The sequence below is a fragment of the Zalophus californianus genome, chromosome 16, assembly GCF_009762305.2.
Source record: "Zalophus californianus isolate mZalCal1 chromosome 16, mZalCal1.pri.v2, whole genome shotgun sequence".
Classification (NCBI taxonomy): domain Eukaryota; kingdom Metazoa; phylum Chordata; class Mammalia; order Carnivora; family Otariidae; genus Zalophus; species Zalophus californianus.
The window spans coordinates 3508674-3531150 of NC_045610.1; the positions used below are offsets into that span (position 1 = coordinate 3508674).

At 49.3% G+C, this 22477-nt stretch overlaps 2 protein-coding genes across 3 annotated transcripts in view; both read right to left on the minus strand.

The window, feature by feature from the left end:
- On the minus strand, window positions 1-11522 carry CCDC42 (coiled-coil domain containing 42). The gene is made up of 7 exons (XM_027568292.1): window positions 11387-11522; window positions 10988-11093; window positions 10690-10794; window positions 9174-9371; window positions 4664-4885; window positions 4392-4550; window positions 1-280 (listed from the first exon to the last, which is right to left on the minus strand). Exons 1-7 carry the CDS (start codon window positions 11467-11469, stop codon window positions 203-205), a joined length of 951 nt encoding a protein of 316 aa, XP_027424093.1. The 5' UTR covers window positions 11470-11522; the 3' UTR covers window positions 1-202.
- MFSD6L (major facilitator superfamily domain containing 6 like) overlaps window positions 11478-22477 on the minus strand; it is a 23964-nt gene continuing 12964 nt past the window's right edge. The window contains exon 2 of one of the 2 annotated variants that reach the window (XM_027568291.2): window positions 11478-11611. The gene's annotated coding sequence lies outside the window, so the exon portion shown is untranslated. Of the gene's footprint in view, window positions 11612-16466; window positions 16483-22477 lie in introns of those variants that run through there. The other variant, XM_035724787.1, reaches the window with a different exon arrangement.

Consider the following 22477-nt stretch of genomic DNA (forward strand, 5'->3'; position numbering starts at 1 on the left):
AGAAACAAACATCTTACAGAATTTAATGTTTTCAGGGACGGGAGGGACGGAGGCCTGAGGCAGGAAAATGGCAGGGTGTTCGCCAGCAGAAAGGCACAGGGGTCCCCAGACAGCTGGACTGGGCTGACGGGACTGCAAGCTCACCAGGAACCCATCTTCTCTCCGTCTCTGTCTCAGAACATTCTGGAACCGCGGCTGCTCCCTAAACCCGGACTTGCTGTTGTTCTTTCTTCCTCACCTCTGCCCAGATGTCCGACAGATCCTGGATAAACTGCTGGATCTAATAAGGCAAGGGGACCCGAGTTAGCCCACCCAGCATCAGGCCACCCCGTCCCCATACGGAGCACGTTGGGGCATAACCTAGAAGGAGTCGCTGTTTCTCTGCGACTGACTTCTTGAAGCATTTAACTTTCCCTTACTTGACAGTTACTCTAGTAGAAGCATCAGGCTTAGCAGACCGGGAGGCACAAACACGGAGCTCCTGGGGGCTGACATGGTGACAGCATGAAGAAGAACGGTGGACAGTCTGATGGATGGGGGAAAGACGAGAGGATGCTGAGCAGACTCGGGCCCTAGAAGCCTCTGGCAGGCGGGGGCCAGCAGTGTTGGGGGAGACGGCTACCCACAATTTAATAGCCTTCAAGGGGGGCATTTACTTGGAACCCAGAACCAATGCCCGTTTTGACAATCCTGAGTCACAAGGGAAGCTTGAGTTCTGTTCACTAGCTTCTGTTTCAAAGAACACGGGCTCCATGTGCCACGTGGGGACCTGGTCTATTGATGCAGCTCTGGGCAAATCAGTTCGTCTTTCTGGGACTCAGTTTCTTCATCTTCAAGAAGGGAAGGGGGAGAATGGGTTGACCTCGATGGCCTCTAAGACCTCCGTTCTAAAATCTCTCCTTTTCGAGAATGTTCCTGGAGATGGGACTACACAGACCATCCCAAACTCTCAACAACCCTGTCTGCCATGAATACTGTTACTATTATGGATACAATTCCTGTTTTGCAAAAGAGGAAACAAAGAGTCAATGAATTAAAGTCTCTTCCCCAAGGCTACAGAGGAGACAAGCCCAGAATTTTCCATGTTCTGTGTTCTTATAACCAGTCATCACACTCCCCCACAAAAAGGGTTCTGTGGTCAAGTTAGCTTTAGAAATGTTATCTGCTCGGAAAGTCTCAGGGCAGAACCATAGCAAAGACGGTGGAGTCCTGTGTGTAAAGACCATCTAACTTTGCTTCACTGAGAATTTTCCAAATCTATTAGTCCACGACCTCCTTTGATTCCCCCATAGGAAACTTGACCACCTCTTGGGGTCCTAGGATTTGCCAAGAACAATTAGGAAAATGCCACTCCAGAGAGCTCGGGTTTTGTTCAGGGATCATGCTGGACCTTCCAAGACACGGTACCATTGAATTCAAATTCAACCTTTTGCAAAATCATGCTTCCTAAGTTGTACTGTGGGACCATGCTCCTAAATTCTAGATAAGTGGCTGCCTTCCAGAGCTCGTGCTTGGCTGCGTCATAGGGATGTTTTTGGGAACATCCATGTGCTGGGAGTCTCTGCAGCCTCCTTGGGAAATTTCAATTAGAGTCAAGCACCGGAGAAGGTTTGCTCTGAGCACACCTACGTTTTCTCATTTTGGCACAAGAACTATGTGTTGCTTTTCCTTCTTGTCATCAGGAGGCGCAGAACCAACTACTGACCCTCTTGAGCTACTCTCCTTTATACTCCAAGCATCTGCAGTCTGTATTTCTCACTCAGGCCTGGACCTTCGGTTGTGACGTTAATTTTCCCAGATCCTTGTTTTTAATTGTTTCAGGCTAGTTGATCATGTGTATGTCTGTCCATAGGCTCCCGTCCTATGGGGAGGCTGTGGGATATTTTTAAAATAACTTGAGCAGTAGGAAGTGTTCCTATAGAAAGCTCAAAATCGGGAGTGGACAGGCTGGGAGCTAGGGTCTGAGCAGGGAATGCTTGGGTGGGTTGGGGAGCTGGAGATGAACACCGCCTGGCTTTACAACAGCTAACAGAGAGGGGCCTGAGGACCTCCAGGAGTCCCTGAGATCCCTCTGCCAGGGACAGGGGTCTGCAGGGGCAAAGTCCTTTTTCAGTGATACGAAGACATTACTTGTCTTTTTCTGTCATGAGCATACAGTGGTTTTTTATCAGACTGGGGTGTTTCCATGACGTAGGGCTCTATCACAGCAGGTTGAATGCAGAAGCAGAGAGGAGAATCCACCTGTCCTCCATGAAGCCAGACATTAAATGGATTTGTGAAAGTGCGACTTGTCCCACAAAGTATTGTTTCGAAAACGTGTTTTTCATCAAGCATGCCATTGATGTTGATCGGCTTCTTCTTATCACTGAAAAGTGAATTCTTTTTAAGTTTTCTGCTTGAGTTTCTGATACGGTAAATATCAATAGACAAAAGCTCTTTGGGGGTCTTCAATCAACTTTAAGAGTATGCAGGTCTCCTGATACCAAAAAGTTTGAGAATCGCTGCTTTGGAACAAACTTTCTTAACAATTTCCTTCATAGTCTTTCAACTGTCAATAATTCTGCTCTACATACTTTGAGCTGCAGGCTGATTGTCCGGTTTGGGGAAATCCCTCTTCTGGGCTGGTCAGTGGGTGAAATCCTTTACATTTCATGAGTTTTACTTTTTTTTTTTTTAAGATTTTATTTATTTATTTTACAGAGAGAGACTGTAAGAGAGGGAACACAAGCAGAGGGAGTGGGAGAGGGAGAAGCAGACTCCCCGCCGAGCAGGGAGCCCGATGCGGGACTCGATCCCAGGACCCTGAGACCATGACCTGAGCCAAAGGCAGATGCTTAACGACTGAGCCACCTAGGTGCCCCTATTTTTGTTTTTTAAAAAGATTTATTTATTTATTAGAGAGAGCGTGCACCCGAGTTGGGGGAGGGGCCAAGGATGAGGGAGGGAGAGAATCTCAGACTCCCCACTGAGTGCAGAGCCCCACGCGGGACTCAGTATCATGACCCTGAAATCATGACCTGAACAGAAACCAAGAGCTGGACGCTTAACTGACTGAGCCCCCATGGCGCCCCAAGTTTCATTTTTTTGTTGTTGTTAAATAGGGCAAGTACCTTCCAGTCCATGGCTTTTATTGGCTTGTGTTTCATATTCATTCACCAAACACTTATTGAGCACCTATTATGTGCCAGGCACCGTTCTAGATACTGAGATACAGTTGGGAAAAAGGCAAACAGAAATCCCTGCCTTCTGGAGCTTAAATTCTATTATTTCACGGCAGAGCCCAAGGCTTTTGCCAAAGGAATGAAGAATTAGTCAAGGTTCTCTGCATGGCACGAGAAGCATGGCTAATGCATCTGCCCTCACGGAGTTACCCCAACTGTGGGATATGTGCATCTGTGGTCAGAAGTGAGATGATTTGGGGGTAGTGCATGCACATGGCATTGAACAGCTTTGAATCACGTAGTGAGAAGGGTATTTCCTTTCCAATTTCCTTTCAGTTACTTTATTTTTTTAAACGTTTTACTTATTGGGGCACCTGGGTGGCTCAGTCGTTAAGCGTCTGCCTTCGGCTCAGGTCATGATCCCAGGGTCCTGGGATCGACCCCCACATCGGGCTCCCTGCTCCGCGGGAAGCGTGCTTCTCCCTCTCCCACTCCACCTGCTTGTGTTCCCTTTCTCACTGTGTCTCTCTCTGTCAAATAAATAAATACAATCTTAAAAAAAAGTTTTACTTATTCATTTGAGAGAGAGAGTGAGAGAGCACGCACACACAAGCAGGGGAAGGGGCAGAGGGAGAGGGAGAAGCAGACTCCCCACTGAGCAGGGACCCCCCCCCCCCCCCACAATCATGACCCGAGCTGAAGGTAGACGTTTAACCAACTGATCCACCCAGGTGCCCCTCCTTTCAGCTATTTCAAAGAGAAACATCAGATTGGTATTAATAAGACCCTAACACTTCCCTAAACTTGCTGATTCCTCCCCCTACCCCCCAACCCCCAATTTTCTCTTTTCCCAAAGAGTGGACCTTGGGCACGAGCCTTCAGCCTCTTTCTAGAATTCAGTAAAACTGTTTTGCACAAGTACTGAGTTCACTAGTGGGTCCCGGCCATTGCCCTTGTGAACTACGACCAATGTTCTGAAGGTGTGGAACCCAGACCAGCACCATCACCTGGGAACTTGTTGAAAAATGGAAATTCATGGGTTCTCATCTCAGACGTACTGAGTCGGACACTCTGGGGCTGGGGCCCAGCAACCCTCCCCAGTCCCCAGGGTGACTCTGATCCTGTTAAATTTGAGAACCAGTTCTGTGGGGTTCATTCTTGCCTCAGACCAATGGACAACCATCTTAGCTCAGTAGACCCAGGGGCCAGGGCACTTGCGCTGCCTCTTACCATGTCCAGCTGTTTATGCGTGTCCTCCAGGGACACGGTGGTGGTCTCCTTCAGCTGCTTGCTCACGATCTGGAAGAGGTTCAGTGTCGCCATCTTAATGGTGCCAAGCAAGAGGGTCTTCTTGGCGGCAGTGTTCTGGATGTGTGCCCAGCGAGATTCCTGGGGAGGGGGTGGGGCCGGGACGTGAGCAGGTGTGTGCGCGCCCCGTGTGTGGTCCCTCGCTCACGCCGCGCCCGGAAGCCCCCCGGCCACGCCCCCGCCCCCGCGCTCACCCAGACGATGACATCGCTGCGGGCGCGGTCAAAGCGCATCTGCAGTCGCGCCAGCTCGTTGTTGTGCTGCAGGATCTCGTCGTCCTTCTCCTCCATGTAGCGCGCCAGCCGCGCTTTGGCGCGCTCGATCTTCTCCTGGCCCTCCTGCGCCGACTGCATCAGGTCCTGGTGCATGCTCACCAGCGTCTTGTAGCGCGCAATCACCTCGTGGATCTCCTCGAACTGCGGCGGGGGCTCCGTCACTACACTGCTGCACCACCACCCCCCCCCGCCCCGGGCCCGATGGTGGGTGGAGGCCCCCCGCCCTGCCCCGCCTGCCAACCCCTTGCCTAGATGCCTCAGCCTAGCGGGGAGACCCTAGGCCAAGGTCAAAGGGCAGAGGCCGTAAGGGCGTTCAGTCCCCTCCTGCTCGCCTTCCTGGGTTGGGGGCACGTGCAATTGGAGCTGGGGTCCTGGGTCTGCATGTTGGGATCACCTGGGAGCTTTAAAAAGGACATCTGTCTGGCTCCACCCCTGAGAGAGTCATTTTATTTATGTATTTTTTTAACATTTTTTTAAAGATTCTGTTTATTTATTTGAGAGAGAGAGAACGAGAGATAGAGGGCACGAGAGGGAAGAGGGTCAGAGGGAGAAGCAGACTCCCTGCTGAGCGGGGAGCCCGACGCGGGACTCGATCCCGGGACTCCAGGATCGTGACCTCAGCCGAAGGCAGTCGCTTAACCAACTGAGCCACCCAGGTGCCCTATGTATTTATTTTTAAAGGTTTTATTTATGTGTTTGCGAGAGAGTGAGTGAGAGAGCACAAGCAGGGGCAGAGGGAGAGGGAGAAGCAGGCTCCCCGCTGAGCAGGGCTTGATCCCAGGACCCGAGATCATGTCCCGAGGGGAAGGCAGGTGCTCAACCTGCGGAGCCCCCCAGGCGTCCCCAGTAGATTCATTTAAATAAACAGGTCTGAGGTGGTCCCTGGCACCTGAATTTTGCAAAAAGGTCCCCCAGGTGATTCTAGAGGGTTGCTGGCTGGGGCTGGGGGGTTGGAGAGGTGCATTTTGAGAGGTCTCTCAAGGCAATAATTACCCTGCCCAAGAACGAGAACCACTTATAAGCCAGGCAGTATGCTAAATGTGAGGGACAGAGCAGGAGATAATGAAGCCAGACCCTGCTCTTTGGAAGCCTACAACTTGGGCTGGTGTGGAGGGAGGACAGACAGACAACAAAGAGTTACAACACGGAGTGATAAGCCCTATCTATGACTGGGGGTGGGGGGTGGGTGGGGCTGGTCAAAGATGTACGGTAATGTCTTCAGCATAAGGCTTTCTGGTATTTGTTCACATCTGCTGAGGTCCCCTCTCCAGTGGGGGCTGGAGACGCTACCAGCGGGGCGGGTGGCCTGCCGGGCACAGCTGTCTCCTTTGGCATGGACCTGACCTTGCAGGCCACCCTCTCTCCCTAGAAGGCAGTGTGAACGCCGGCCTCCGCGTCGATAATGACTCTGTGGGGGAGGGCCACCCAAGTCAGCATTAGGGGAGGTGGGAACAGGCAGGTGGGGGAAGGTGAGGACAGGTAGAGGGAGTAGCTGCCTACAGACCACGGGTACGTGTGGCATGTTCAAGGTGCTCACGGGAGCTTAGTATGAATAATAGCCTCTGTTCAAGATGGGGAGGGACAGATCTACCCGGAGGAAGTAACAAAAGTGCCCAGCAGCCCCGGAGGAGGAGCGTGGACTTCCTCCATTAAAGGGTTTTAGGAAGCAGAGAGATAACTTTATGTCTGCGTTTCCGAAAGTTCACCAAGTACACACACGACAGCAGGCGACAGTTAAAGCGAATGGCGCTCCCAGGAGCACCTGTCGAGTACTTGGTGCTGGTGTCCACAGGACGCAGGTACCAACCTGAAGAGGCCCCCGCTGTTTAAAGATGGGACACTTTGCACATCAGTGAGAAAAAGGGCAAAGGATCGACACATACCAGATAATGTCAACAATCCACGAATTCATAACATACTAACAACACGACAGGTCACCTTTGGAGGATGCCAGAGAATCAGTTCATGAATCCGAAAACTGTAATTCAGAATCAAGCACTTAACGAGCTTTTCCTTTAAGACTCACAAAGTCATCAAAGAGCTGATGAAAGGAAGATTCTCCTGATGAAGTCTTTCTTGGTGGTAGTTTCTTAGCTAATACGTGAAGAGACGACAGAACATTTCCGGCATCCTAGAAGGGCCTACCGCCCCCTTTCGGCTCAGTGTCTGCCCCCGCTACCAAAGAAACCAGAACTGTGGCTTCTATCACCAAAGATCCACTTCTACCTGTTCTTAAATCTATCAGTGGGATCATACGTATGTCCTCTTTTCTGTCTAGTTTCTTTGGATCAGCATCAGAATGTCTGTGACACTCGAGACACAAACATATCAACCAAATGCCGCATAGGGACCTTGTTGCGACCCTGATTGGAACAAACCAATTGTACACAAAGCATGTGTTGCAACAGTTGGGGAAATTTTAACATTGACTGCAGACTTGATATTAAGGAATTACGATCACATTTTTACCGGGTGTGATAATGGTATTGGCCTCATCTTTGAGAGTCACATACTGAAATACAGATGAGAAAAAAATATCACTTGCTTTGAAATGGCGAAGGTGGGAAGGTCCGGCGGATGATTTGATGAGTCGATGATTGTCAGAATTAGGTGATGAGTAACGGGCATTCAGTAGATGATTCTATTTTTGTATATGTTGGGAAGTTTCCACAACAAAACAATTTTTTTAAAGAAAAAGCATCATTGATCAGAAAAAGCAAGTCACGCAGAGACACGTGCAACACCCTTCATAGTTTAAGGATATGTACTATGTGGCCAAAATAATAACAAGCATAAGCATGAGCAGTTTAAAAATCAGGATGGTGGCTCCCTCCTCAGAGAGGGGGAGAAAGAAGGGGGTTTGGAAGCGGGGGCCCACAAGGGGTTTCAATTAGCAGTAGCGTCTTAAGATGAAAGGACTGGAAGCCAATAGGGGGAAATATTAAGATTTGACAAGGTGCAGTGCATACCTGGGTGCTCTTATATATTTCTCTATACTTTTGGGTGTGCTTAAAATATTCTGAAAGACGTAACGGAAGAATGAAAGAGGGAGGAAGAAAGCGGGGCGGGAGATCACGCTGGGAGAGCATAGGACAGGCTGGTGGCCAGGAATAAAGCAGCGTTGAACTCCGGATGAGGTGCACTGGGGGTCTGCATGAAGAAGGGGCAGGGGCTGGATTCCAGAAATACTTAGGAGGCAGAATAGACCAGATCTGCTGATTGATGGGCCGTGGGGAGGGAGGAGGGGGAGGAGGCGAGGATCAGGCCCCGGTTCTAGCAGGGCTGAGGGGGGGAGGCCACGCCATTCACAGCGCCAGACACGCACAGCGGGAGGACTGGCCTCGGGTGGCAGGAAGCTGATGGGCTGAGCCGAGGATTCCAGACCGTGGGTGTAGGGGCATGAAGCTCAGAGCCAGACACAGGCCAAGCTCCTCGGTTGTAAGACACACCTTTCCCCAGCTCTGAATCTGAGTCCTCTCTTATAATTTATCTGCTGTTTTGATACATAGTCTCCCCCACTCCCCCCCCACCCCATTATGAAAGAACCATTTATTGTACAATAGGTACCTTAGAATGGAACACATAACAGATTTGGGCTTCACACTTGCATAAGTTAGTTCTAGTACAGGACTTTAGAAATTATCTGGGAATTTGAAAGCTGTCCATCCTTTGTCTCCCCTGGCGCTGCCCTCAGGACACTGACCCACCCCCCCAGAGGGCATACCCCATACCTGGCACCCCCCCCAGAGGGCATACCCCATACCTGGCACACCCCCCCCAGAGGGCATACCCCATACCTGGCACACCCCCCCAGAGGGCATACCCCATACCTGGCACACACCCCTCCCAGAGGGCATACCCCATACCTGGCACACCCCCCCAGAGGGCATACCCCATACCTGGCACACACCCCTCCCCCACCGCTGTGAGGGGACCTGCCTGTTGCTGTCACATGGGGGATGTGGGAGGCATCCGTGGGAGGTCCCTTGAGTTGCTCAGGGAGAGAAGTGGAGGGTCAGGGACAAAGACCCGAGGACCATTTAAGGAAGGAGCCAGGAACAGGAGCCCCCCCACCCCAGGAGGCTGAGGAGGAAGGGCCAGAGGTGGGAGGAGGGGAGGAGACAGGGGAGGAGCCCCAAGAAAAGGGCAAAGCCCTGTTTCAAGGAGGCGTGTGCACCAGCCCAGGGCCCGGCCTGTGCACTGTGCTCGCTAGCTCTGCATTGCATTCTCTCCCTTTTCCTCTCCGCGGACTCCCAGGTAAACAAAACACAGCAGGGAGGAGGGGGAGCAGGGGTGGGTGCCAGCCACATCCTGCTGCAGGCAAAGCTAGTCACTGGTGGTCCCAAGCGAAACCTCGCTCCCCCAACACACACACACACACACACACACACACACACACACACACACGCACGCACGCTGCCCAGCTCACCTCCGAGTTCTCCACCACCTTCTCCAGGTACTTGTTGAAGATGGAGTAGTCCTGCAGCTTTGTGCTCAGCTTCTGGTGCTCCAGCCGCAAGGCCACCAACTCCTGCTTGGCCTTGGCCAGCTCTCGCACACGCTGCCTCTTCAGTTCCCGCTCCTTGCTGGCTTTCTTCAGGGCGCGGATCCGCTTCTGGTCGTTCTCCTGGGGTGGGCGAGGGGCAGAGGTGGCACCCGTGGGACACTGGGCCCGTCCTCCCTTCTGTCTGCCGGCGATGGGCAGGGATCACCGGGCCGCCCCTGTGGGCAAGGAGGCCCGGATTCCCTCCCCATTTGGTGCTTGGTACTTGGTGCCTCAATTTCTCCAGCTGTAGAAAGGAGAGGCCCTGGGCAACCGTGCTCCAGCTGGGAGAGGTATCAGGCTGAGGCTGGAGCCAACGGTACAGACTACTGGTGTCCTCAAAGAAAGGGCATTCGGGCTGACACCCCCTTCTCCTTCATTCTGCAAAGCCCTTCCCGCAAGATCAGGGGGCACACGCACCCCTCACAGTGCACCGGTGTGGTTCCTGTCCCGCTTCATGGATGGAGGACATTTGGAGGCAGGTGGAGAAGGCACAGGGAGGGTTCGCACTCTGCCCCGTGAGCCCGGGAGAGGACCCAGGGTCCCCTAAACCAGTCCAATTGTGCATCATAATCCCCCGGGGAGCTTTTTAAAAATGCAGTTCCTGGGTCCCCCCCCGAGGCCCATTGAAAGCACAGAGGGAGTCCCAGGGGTCTGTATTTGTGACAGTTTTCCAGGATTGCCAGGCTGCTGGGCCTCTGGCAGCCCTTGGAGAAGCTCTCAGGCCCATCTCCTGCCACCCCACCCATGCCACTAGGCTTTCTCTGGCCAGTAAGGACCTGACCCCTGGAGAACGTGCCCAGCCCCATCAGCTTCCTCTCCCACCTGGAGAAGGCACAGAGCAAGACAGCACTGCTTAAGAGCAGGGCCGCCCCCTCGAGGGAAGTGGAGGCCAGGGATTCCCCACCCTCACCCCCCTCCAGAGCTGGGCCAGGCGCCCTCAGGGCTCCATCAGGGCTGGTCGGGAGAAATCTGGGTGGTCAGATCACTCCTCTAAGGACTGATTGAAAGGAGTTGTCTCCGGATGGACTCTGGGGCCTGGTCCTTCAACCAACCCCTGGTCCTTCAGCGGAAGGACGGAGGGGTGGGCGGGCGGCCTGTCTGAGTCATCTGTGTAGCCCCACGTGTTCAGCCCTGCCTGTCATCCTCCACCCATTCATTCATTCCCCCGAGACATTGCATGTACCAGGTACAGGCGAGGAAACGGTGAACCGCCGTCAAGAAGGGCCCAAAGCAACAGGGAAACAGGAAATTACAAACCGTAATGAGTGGGGACATAAAGGGAGAAGCCCTAGGCCTTGCTGAGCAGTGAAGAGATGCTAACCCAGGGCGAGGAGTCAGCAAAAGCAAGGAAGAGGGGGAGATGGGGGAGGGGCAATTTGCAGCCTGGGGGCCCTCATACCTGGATGAACTGCTCAAACTTCTGGATGTGGGCCTTCAGCTGGGCCTCCTTGATGCCCAGCTCCTCCCAGCGCAGGTTCAGGGTTTCCATTCTACGCTGAAATGTCTTGGAGTGGGGGCAGCAGAGAGGTCAGGAGGGCCCCTGCACCTCCTGCCCCCAGGGCCTCTGCCCCCAGGCCTCCCACCTTCTCCCCTGCGCAGGACTCCGGGCTCCAGCCACGGGCACCCACACAATGGGAGGGGGCGTCCTCAGGCTCCAAACCCTACTGCCCTTCCCGCACTCCACTCCCGAGTCCCACCTCCTTCTTCTGCTCCATAACTTGGTGCATGATCTTGGCCTCCTTCTTCTTCTCCAGGAGCCGGATGGATGGGGACTCCGACTGATCGTCAATGTTGGGGAACTTTCTGCCCAGGACATGGGGTGGGAGAGGCTGGTGGGTGCTCAGCACCCCGGGGGCAGGCTGGGGCTTGGCCAGCCCGTGGGGAGGCAAGGGGGGGGTCCTGTCCCCCGACGTGAGGGAAGGGAGTCATGTGTGGGGAGGGCTGTGTTGGCATCTGGGAATGGGGGGCAGGGCTACAGGTGCTGGGGGTCTGGGTGGGGTGGTGGATTGGTGTCAGGGTCAGGGGGCAGTGACTTGGGGCTCAGGGTTACCGGGGGGGGGGCATGGCGGGGGGGGCACGGACCCCGAGAGACTCACTGCAGCAGTTGTAACAGGCGCTCCCCATACTGCAGCCGGAAGTACTCTGCCAGGTCTTCCTCCTCCATGATGCCCAGACTCATGCTGCTGCTGACCCAGGGGGCCCGGCGGCCGGGTCCTCGCAGGGAAACGGTGGCTGGGGGAGCCGCAGGTGGCTCCGGGGTGCTGGCTGGGCTCTTGCTTCTCCCTTCCTCCTGCTTTTCAGGGTCCCACGACGGCGGGAGGCTGGTGGGTCAGCAGCTCGGGGTGAGGTGTTGGCAAATGAAGGGAGATCTGGTTACCTGGCAACAGGCCTGGTTCTGTGGACCACCCATGGAACCCAGGCTTTGCTCTCTGACCCTTGTCCCCCGCCAACCGCAGTCCTGCTGGAATCCTGCGTTCTGCTCCTGCATTTACCCTCTCCCCCCCCAACACACCCCAGGAACTCTGGGGAGAAGTTAGGCCTGATTAGATGCTGATGTCCAGGCCTGGGAGGCAGGGTCTGGGGGTCCATGACCTAACAGGGGGGTTCCGGTGGAGGGGTGTCCTTGGGGGTTCAGGTGTGTGTGTGAGGGTCAGAGAGGGCCTGAGGCTGGGACAGATGGCCCAGAAGAAAAGGAGACAGGGGTGGGGGCCGGCGGGAGGGTGCGAGGGTGGGAGGAGGCCAGAGCTTGAGAACCAAGGGGTGGGCGAGGGTAGGCGGGGAGCCTGGGGACCAAAGAGGCCACCCCGGGGGATGTGGAGGGGGACCCCCCCGGGGGTGTAGCCGACTCAGGGCCAGTGCCATCAAAATATGAAGAAAAGCCACATCCTGGTACCGCGACCGTCTCACACGTGTCCCTCATCAGAGCTGCCTTCCTTGATCCCGTCAGAGCACTGGGCACGAGCTCACTGGGGCCCCGGGCCGACGCCCAGACTCGAGACCCCGTGGGAGGCGGGCGCCAAGAGGTCCCGGGCGGGGGTGACGGCCGCGACCTCGAGTCCCCGCTGCGGGACATAGGCTCCCGGCTGCGCGCCGTCTCCTCTGTCCCCCGCCCGCGCGGGCCGCGGGGCTCGGCCCCTCCGGGTCTGGGGCGGGGGCTCCCTCCGCGGCCCTGCGGCGCCGGGACCCGAGAAGCCCACCCCGCGGCATTGCCGGTCCTCTGGCGCCCCCTGCTGGCCGCCCGACGCGGGGGGGCCGAGTGGGAGGCGCGGTGGGGGCGCTGCCCAGCCCCCTCCTCACCGTCCCCCCCCACCGCCGCCGTCCCTTCTCCCAGCCCCCCTCCGGAACAGTCCGCCGCCCCCCGGGGCCAGGGGTGGGGGAAGCAGGACAGCTCCCACCCCCCCCTGAGGCCCCCAGCAGCCCGCAATGGTTCTCACCGGGGGCGCCCCAAGGAAACGGAGCCAGCAGGATGACTGTAGGGTCCGCAAAAGGGGATGTTTCTCTCCTTGTGCGTTGCTAGAGTCCGGCACAGTCAATTTGGGCTTTACCTTCTTCCTCCCCTTGAGGAGGGGGCTGTCTGCTTCTCGGATCCCCGGTTTGCCCTGGTCGTTCTGGACGCATCCTTGGTCGCGTCTATGCAATCAGGTGGCCCAGGGCCACGTTGGTGCATACAGGTGGCAGCTAAGGGCATCCTCACCTCCTGTGCGGGCACCCCTCTTGCCTGGGAGCTCTTTCTGTTGCTTCCTCTGGACCTCGCTTGAGAACCTCCCTCTCCATTGCCCACCACCTCCTTCTCTGGGGTCTCACTGCCCTTTTCGGGGGCCATAGGGACGATGCAGGGCGGCCTGGGATTCACAGAACTCCCGCACTCTTCCTTCCCTGGGGGAGCCCAGCTTCCCTCCCCGCGCCCCCTCCACCCCAGCCTTTGTCCATCTTGCTGTTTGCCTCTGAGGCATCTAGAAGATCTCCTGTTGGATTTAGGCTGTGGGAAAACAATAGGCGTTTCTGTTTTCTGTCCGTCCCATCCTCCCTCTGCTTTAAAAGGACAGGAGGAAGGCGCCTGGGTGGCTCAGTTGGTTAAGCGACTGCCTTCGGCTCAGGTCATGATCCTGGAGTCCTGGGATCGAGTCCCGCAGCGGGCTCCCTGCTCAGCAGGGAGTCTGCTTCTCCCTCTGACCCTCCCCCCATCTCATGTGCTTTCTCTCTCATTCTCTCTGTCCCTCAAATAAATAAATAAAATCTTAAAAAAAAAAAAGGACAGGAGGAAAATATCAGGAGAAAAAAAGCTCTATCTAGGTTCATATCTTAAAAAATGTTATCCTGCATATCCATACAGAACAGCATAGTGCTGGGGACACAATCAAGTACTGGGTGTGAGGAAATCACATTTTGTCCCTGTTATATTCCAATTCCATGTATGTCTTATAGTCCCTGTAAGTGGAGTCACACAGATGAATTTTATTAATATGTTTCAAAATGACTCCTTGTATGGGTTGAGTATGTTTCAATGGCTTAACAAGGTCTTTGTCAAATCTTTTTTTTAAAGATTTATTTATTTATTGAGAGAGAGAGCATGTGGGGGTGGGGGGTGGGAGGGAGGGTCAGAGGGAGAGGGAGAGAGAAAATCTTCAAGCAGACTCCCCGCTGAGCGCGGAGCCCAATGCAGGGGCTTGATCCCATGATCCCCAGACCATGACCTGAGCGCAAATCAAGAGTAAGGTTGCCTGACCAACTGAGCCACCCAGGTGCCCCTCAGATGCTTTTCTTTCTTTCTTTCTTTCTTTCTCTTTCTTTCTTTCTTTCTTTCTTTCTTTCTTTCTTTCTTTCTTTCTTTCTTTCTTTCTTTCTTTCTTTTTCTCTTTCTTTCTTTCTTTCTTTCTTCCTTCCTTCCTTCCTTCCTTCCTTCCTTCCTTCCTTCCTTCCTTCCTTTCTTCTTTCTTTCTTTCTTTCTTTCTTTCTTTCTTTCTTTCTTTCTTTCTTCTTTCTTTCTTTCTTTCTTTCTTTCTTTCTTTCTTTCTTTCTTTCTTTCTTCTTTCTTTCTTTCTTTCTTTCTTTCTTTCTTTCTTTCTTTCTTTCTTTCTTTCTTGATTTTATTTATTTGAGATACAGTGAGCGAGAGAGAGCATGAGCAGGGGGAGGGGCAGAGAGAGGGAGAAGCAAACTCCCCGCTGAGCAGGGAGCCTGATGTGGGACTCAATCCCAAGACCCTGAGATCATGACCTGAGCTGAAGGCAGCCACTTAACTGAGTGAGCCACCCAGGCGCCCCTCAGATGCTTTTTCTACATGTATTGGGATGATCATGTGTCCTTTATCTTTTATTCTGTTAATATGGTGTCTCATATGGAATGATTTTCACATGTTAAACCAAACTTGCGTCCCAGGGATCAACCCCATTTGGTCTTGGTGTATACTATTTTTGATGAGTTGTAGAATTCAGTTTGCTAGTATTTTATTGAGGATTTTTGCATCTATGTTCATCAGAGATATCGGCCTGTAGCTCTCTTGTGGTGTCTTTCCCCTGACTTTGGTATCCGTGTGATGTTGGCCTCATAGAATGAGTTTGGAAGTGTTCCCTCTTCTTCTATTTTTTTGGAAGAGTTTGAGAGGTTTTGGTATTAATTCTTTGGATGTTTGGTAAAGTTCAGTCGTGAAGCCATCAGGGTCCTGGACTTTTCTTTGGAGGTTTTAGATGACTAGTCCAATCGCCTTATTTGTTATTTATCTGTTAAGTCTATTTCTTGTTGATTCACTCTTGTTAGGTTCTATGTTTCTAAGAATTTATCAATTTCTGGGTTATCCAATTTGTGTGCATCTAATTGTTCATAATGGTCCATAATCCTTTTGATTTCTGAGGCATCTGGTTTGATGTCTCCTCTTTCATTTATTTTATTTATTTGAGTTTTCTCTCGCTTTTTTCTCAGTCTAGCTAAGGGTTTGATTTCACTTTTCAAAAAACCAACTCTTAATTTTATTGATTTTTTTCTATCCTCTGATTTATTTCTGCTCTGATCTTTATTATTTTCCTTCCTCTGCTAACTGTGGGGTTACTGTGATGTTCTTTTTCTGGTTCCTTGAGGTGTAAAGTTAGGTTGGTTTGTGGTTGTGTTTTTTTGTATTTTTGTTTTTTTGAGATATTTCTTTTCAATATAGGCATTTATTGCTATAAACTTCCCTCTTAGTGCTGCTTTGGTGCATCTCATAAGTTTGTCCTCGTTTTTCTTGTCTCAAGATAATTTTTAAGTCTCCTTTTGATGTCTTCTTTGACCTACTGGTTGTTCAAGAGTCTGCAAGCTTACATTGCAGATGGTTATTGGTCTTAAGTATAAAAGTAAATTATGTTTTCTGCCCCTGGTGAAAGAGCTGTCAGAATATAGCCTTGATGCAAAGAGGTGCATAAGCCACAGGTGAGCCTCTGGAGACAGTTTAAATTCTGACCCAAAGCATATGGAGTCTTCATTTTCCTGCATCCACACCAACACTGTATATTACCAGTCTTTACATTTTTTTTTTTGCCAGTCGGGAGAAAATGATAGTTTATTGTTGTTTTGTTTTAATGTCCCTAATTATTGGTGAGGCTATGCATCTTTTCATGCATATAGCCATTTCTTCTGTTTGTTTCCTGGTCATATTCGATGCACATTAAGAAATTGAGTTTTTTTTGTATTTTTGTTGATTTATAGGATATAACTGATATGTAAGAGATATTGATTATATCAATATATGTCAATATATAGGATATATTGATTCTGGATAGTAATCCTACATTTTTGATGCTCTTCTCTACCAATCCTTTTTTTTTTTAAAGATTTATTTATTTATTTATTTGAGAGAGAGCGAGCAGGGGGGCAGAGGGAAAGAGATACTTTAGTAGACTCCTCACTGAACTCAGAGCCCGATGCAGGGCTCGATCCCACGACCCTGAGATCATGACTTGAGCCAAAACCAAGAGTCAGACACTCAACCGACCGCACCCCCCCAGGGACCCCACCAATCCTAGTATTTTTGAGTCAGTTGGACGAGCATTTGATGCAAGAAGAGATAGGGGAGGCAATAAAGGGCTAGATGGTCAACAGCTAGTAACCCAAGCTGACTTACAAATCACTAGAATGAGTTTTCTCTTCTTAAAAGCAGAGATGGCACCAAGATGAAGAGGGGAGGCAACTCCGTGCCCCCATCACAGGAGATACAGCAGACCTGCAGTCCCCAAGAACATTTTGAGCTCTTAGGCTCAGTGCAGACCCTTTTATTACTAAGCCTAAGTCTACCCCTTTGTGAGTGCCTTCTTTGACATTGCACAGACTCTTCCCAAACTCCTCTCAGACCTGACCTGCCTCCTTTGCATGTGGTTTATGGTATCAGTGACACCGGGTTCTATCCCGTGACAGAACCTGTCTGGAGTGCTACCTGCCCATTCCATTTGCTTGTCCCTCCTCCCATACCATAGCTTTCTCTTAGGACCAATATTACCCAATATGGATATGCAAATATTTTCTCCAAGCTTATTGTTTGTCTTTTAAATTGCTGGTTCCTTTTATCATAGAAATTTAAAATATTTATCCAAATATGTTGATCTTTTTTTTTTATTTTTGGGGGTTGGGACTTTGGTGTTTCATTAAAAAAAAAAAGTCTTACACACTCAAAATTATGAGTGTATGTCAACCCATTTACTTTTAGAATTATATTACTTTAAAATGTGTTTTGGGGAGCACCTGGGTGGCTTGGTTGGTTGGGCATTTGCCTTCCCTTCAGGTCATGATCCCAGGGTCCGGGGATCGAGCCCCACGTCGGGCTCCCTGCTCAGTGGAGAGCCTGCTTCTCTCTCTCTCTCCTTCTGCCCCTCCCCCACTCGTGTGTGTGTGTGTGTGTGTGTGTGTGTGTGTGTGTGCACTCTCTCTCTCTCACTCTATCTCAAATAAATAAAATATTTTTATTTATTTATTTGAGAGAGAGAGAATGAGGGATAGAGAGCACGAGAGGGAAGAGGGTCAGAGGGAGAAGCAGACTCCCTGCCGAGCAGGGAGCCCGATGTGGGACTCGATCCCGGGACTCCAGGATCATGACCCGAGCCGAAGGCAGTCGCTCAATCAAATGAGCCACCCAGGCGCCCAGTAGCTCTATTTTCAATATTTTGAGGAACCGCCATACTGTTTTGCAGAGTGGCTCTGCCATTTTACATTCCCACCAGCAGTGCACGAGGGTCCTGATTTCTGCACACCTCCACCAACACTTCTTATTTCTGTTTTTTCAACAGTAGCCATCCTGATTGGGTGTGAGGGGATATCTCATCGTAAAATTCTATTACCTTTTAATTACAAGAGTAATAAGAGAATACATTCTCATTCTACATCATTCAAATGATACCAGTCCAGCTGGAGCCCAGTTTATCCACCATCCAATCCTGTGTCCCAGAGCTGATGGTGAACTCAACGAAGACTCATGTTGAGTGCCTGATGTACCTGACACTCTACTAGGTGGGGGGATGCAGCAGTGAACCAAACAAAGTCCCCACTGTTACAGCAGTTGAGGGAGGAAGCAGGGAATAAACAGACTCTGGTGACTACTTCTGGGGATGTTGTCTTCAGGGCACTGCCACCACTACCACCACGAGTGACTATGGGTGGGGAGGCAGAGGAGGTGGGACAAAGGAACCAGTCGGGGCCCACTGACCCAGGCATCTCCCATTAAAAACTCCCCAGTGGGCTGTTTATCCTCCAGGCCCTGTAGATACACAGCTCAGGGTCTATGAGGTTTTCAAGAGCCTACAACAATGTTTGAAGCCTGGAAATGATTATTGGCTCTCAAATACAAAAAGGAAGCCACAAAATAAAGGATAAATGTTTAATTAAAAGCATACAAATGTAATATTCCAACTTTATGAGTTTTCAACTTTAGCATTTCACACATTTGAAAGTAATCTGTGGATCTGATTTTCTCACTTCTCAAGAATTTCCAATTCTGCACAGATTTTTGGAAAAAAAATCAAAGCAAATTGAGAACTAAACGAGTTACTCGTTGACAATTTCACTTCCCTCCCCCTCCAAATCGTGTTTAGTGTTGATGGGGGTGCATTTTAATTGCTTTGCTACGGTGGGGTTTAGGCCTTAGTTATGTTCCTTGTAAGGTCAGGTTTCTAAGATGGCCCATGTGGGTTTTCACTAACAGAATTGTGCAAGACAGCAGTCTCACTGAACCCAGGAAAGATTCTGTTACTCTATTTTGGCAGTTTGCTGAGCCTGAGGATGGCAGGCTCCAGCAGAGGTGGTTTCAAGGGCGTCTTGCAGCCAGAGGAAGAGGCTTCTGCCTCTCATTGGCTAGCCATGGGCCAACTCTGATCTTGGAGCCTGGCCCCAAACTCAGCTTGCTCCACGGTTTGTCCTTGAAATAGTAAATGACTCCCTGCTGTGTTTTGATACCCGATTTCCCACTGCTTATGTTTCTGAGAACAGCATTCCCACTGGTCCAAACTAAAAGCTCTGCTCAGCAGTGGCTGAAATCATCCCTTTCCTTCTGACCTTGATGTTCTAGAAGTGTGGCCCTCTCCCTGCATCAGGAAGCTGGCCATTACTCTTGGTCCAACTGTGGGAGCTTCACCAGTGACCCTCATCACCTTGGAGAGACCTACGTCAATAGGAAGAAGCTTCTTATGTTCTGATCAAAGTTATTCCAACCATTTTATTATTCTCCTTGCCTGGGACCCCTTCAGCGAGGACACTTCGCTTTACTTCAAACAAGGATTTCAATAGTTATACTTCTCCATGTTTAAACATCAAACCTGATTTTTAGAAGATAAAATGTTGCCTTTCAATACACACATATGTAATAAAAATGTAAAGAACTATGGGGAATGATAGTCAACAAATTCAGGATAATAGTTACTACTACCTCTCGGTGCTGATGCGGGCAGGGTTACTATAAATTGGTAGTGAATAATATTTTAGACTGGGCACTGGGTACACAAGTGTTCATTATATTATTCTGCATACTTTTGCTATGTCAGAAATATTTAATAATAAATTTAAAAGGAAATATTTTTGCATCTGCTCCCATGGTGGTTAATCGTTTGTTATTCTCAACACTTGCTGTTCTCCTCTTAACCTCTGTTCAATCACAGGTTTTCCCTTTCCTTGTGAACCTCTGCCAGCATCCTCCCTCTTCCCCTTGTTCCTTGAAACTTGATTGACATCCCTCCTCCAAATTGACATCTATTCTTGCTAATAACTCTCTCATTGGGTGTCCCCCCATTATGCCTCTTTATCTCCTTGGAAACCGTAGAGTCTTAAAATATCAATGTCTCTTACCCGCCACCTCTTCATTTACTGCACAGAATCACAGAATTTTAGAGCTAGAACCATTTGAGATCATCTATTCCAAACTTCTCATCATGTAGAAGAAAAAAAAAGGACACTTGGAGATTTAAGTTCATCTTCAGCAATAGCAAAGCCAGGATTCCAAATGAGGGTAACTTCAAGTTTCCCATAAGATTGAAAACCAGGAGAAGGTCTTTGCTCCTGTCCCTGGAAATGCTGTGAGGTGGGAAGGAAGTGGATTCCTAAACTGAACACAAAAACTAAGAGGAAAATATTTACACTCACACCAAAAAGAATAAAATACCTCCAAATAAACTTAACTACGGAAGTGAAAGACTTATACTCTGAAAACTGTAAAACACTGATGAAAGAAGTTGAAGATGACACAGACAAATGGAAAGATATTCCATGCTCATGGATTAGAAGAATTAATATTGTTAAAATGTCCATACTACCCAAAGCAATCTGCAGATTCAATGCAATCCCTATCCAAATACCAACAGCATTTTTCACAAAACTAGAACAAATAATACCAAAACTTGTATGGAACCACAAAAGATCCTGAATAGCCAAAGCAATCTTGAGAAAGAGAAACAGAGCGGGGGTATCATAATTTTAGATTTCAGGACATACTACAAAGCTGTAGTGATCAAAACAGTATGGTATTGCCACAAAAATAGACGAATGGAGCAATGGAACAGAATAGAAAGCGCAGAACGAAACCCACACTTATATGGTCAATTAATCTATGACAAAGGAGGCAAGAATATACAGTGGGGAAAAGACACTCTCTTCAATAAATGGTGCTTGGAAAACTGGACAGCTACATGTAAAAACATGAAACTGATCACTTTCTAACATCATACACAAAAATAAACTCAAAATGGATTAAAGACCTAAATGTGAGGCTTGAAACCATAAAAATCCTAGAAAAGAACACAGAGAGTAACTTCTCTGACATCAACCATCGCAACAATTTTCCAGATATGTCTCCCAAGGCAAGGGAAACAAAATAAAAAATTAACTATTGGGACTACATCAAAATAAAAAGCTTTTGCACAGCACAGGAAGCTATCAATAAAACAAAAAGGCAAACGAATGAATGGGAGAAGATATTTGCAAATGATATATCCAACAAGGGGTTAATATCTAAAATATATAAAGAACTTATACAGCTCAACACCAAAAAAACCCCAGTCTGATTAAAAAATGGGTAGATGACCTGAATAGACATTTTTTCCAAAGAACACATACAAATGGCCAACAGATGCATGAAAAGATGCTCAACATCACCAATCATCAGGGAAATGAAAATCAAAACCACAATGACATATTACCTCACACCTATCAGAATGGCTAAAATAAAAAAGACAAGAAGCAACAAGTGTTGCCAGGGATGTAGAGAAAAAGCAACCCTCATACACTGCTGGTGGGGATGTAAATTGGTACAGCCACTGTGACAAGCAGTATGGAGTTTCCTCAAAAAATTAAAAATAGAAACACCATGTGCTCCAATAATTCCACTACTGGGCATTTACCCAACAAAAATGAAAACACTAACACAAAAGCACCAATTCAAAAAGATATACGTGCCCCATATGGTTATTGCAGCATTATTTACATGAGCCAAGACATGAAAGCAACCTAAGTGTCCATTGATGGATGAATGGATAAAGGAGATGTGGTATATATACACAATGGAATATTATGCAGCTATAAAAAAGGATGAGATCATGCCATTTGTGACAATGTAGATGACCTAGAGGAACATTATCGTAAGTGCAGTGAGCCAGACTGTAAAAGACAAATACCTTATGATTTCACTCATATGTGGAATCTAAAAAAAGCAAGTGGATAAACAAACCAATAACAAACAGAATCAGACCTATAAATACAGAGAACAAACTGACAGTTGCCAGAGGGGAGGGGGTGGGGGGATGGACAAAATGGGTGAGTGGGAGACATAGGCTTCCAGTTATAGAACGAATAAGTCATTGGAATAAAAGGTAGAACATCAGCAATATAATCAGTGGAATTGTAACAGCATCATATGGTGGCAGATGGTAGCTACATTTGTGGTGAGCACAACATAACGTATAAACTTGTCAAATCACTATGTGGAATGTCTGAAACTCAAGTAACAGGTGTGTTAACTCTACTCAAATAAAAAATTTTTTTTAAATAAAAAATGAAGGGGCGCCGGGGTGGCTCAGTCAGTGAAGTGTCTGCCTTCGGCTCAGGTCATGATCCCACAGCCTTGGGATCAAGCCCTGCATAGGGCTCCCTGCTCCGCAGGAAGCCTGCTTCTCCCTCTCTCACTCCCCCTGCTTGCATTCCCTCTCTTGCTGTCTCTCTGTCAAATAAATAAATAAAATATTTTTTAAAAATAAAATAAAATAAAAAATAAAGAGGTGATTATGGTAAAATAAGATGATTAAGGTGGGTCCTAATTTAGGAAGACTGGTGTCCTTATAAGAGAGGAGATTAGAACACAGATGTGCATAGAAGGGAGACTACATGAAGACTCAGGGAGAAGTAGGCCATCTGCAAACCAAGGAGAGAGGTCTCAGAAGAAGCCAACCCTGCCAACCTTGACCTCAGACTTCTAGCCTGCAGATTTCTGAGAAATTAAGTTTCTGTTGTTTAAGCCAAACAACAACAAACAAAAAATCTGAGAGGAAAACCCTAGTGAGGCAGAAAGTGGTTGGTGGTTGAATGCTTCTCTCTCTCTCTCTCTCTCTCTCTCTCTCTCTCAGCAGTCTAGAGCAGAAGAGGGCCAGATACCTAGAATAGAGATCATTTCATTTCATTTCTCTCCTTCACATTGCTGTGGGAAGATTGCTGTACACCCTATTGCCACTGGGTAGAGAGAATTGACATCT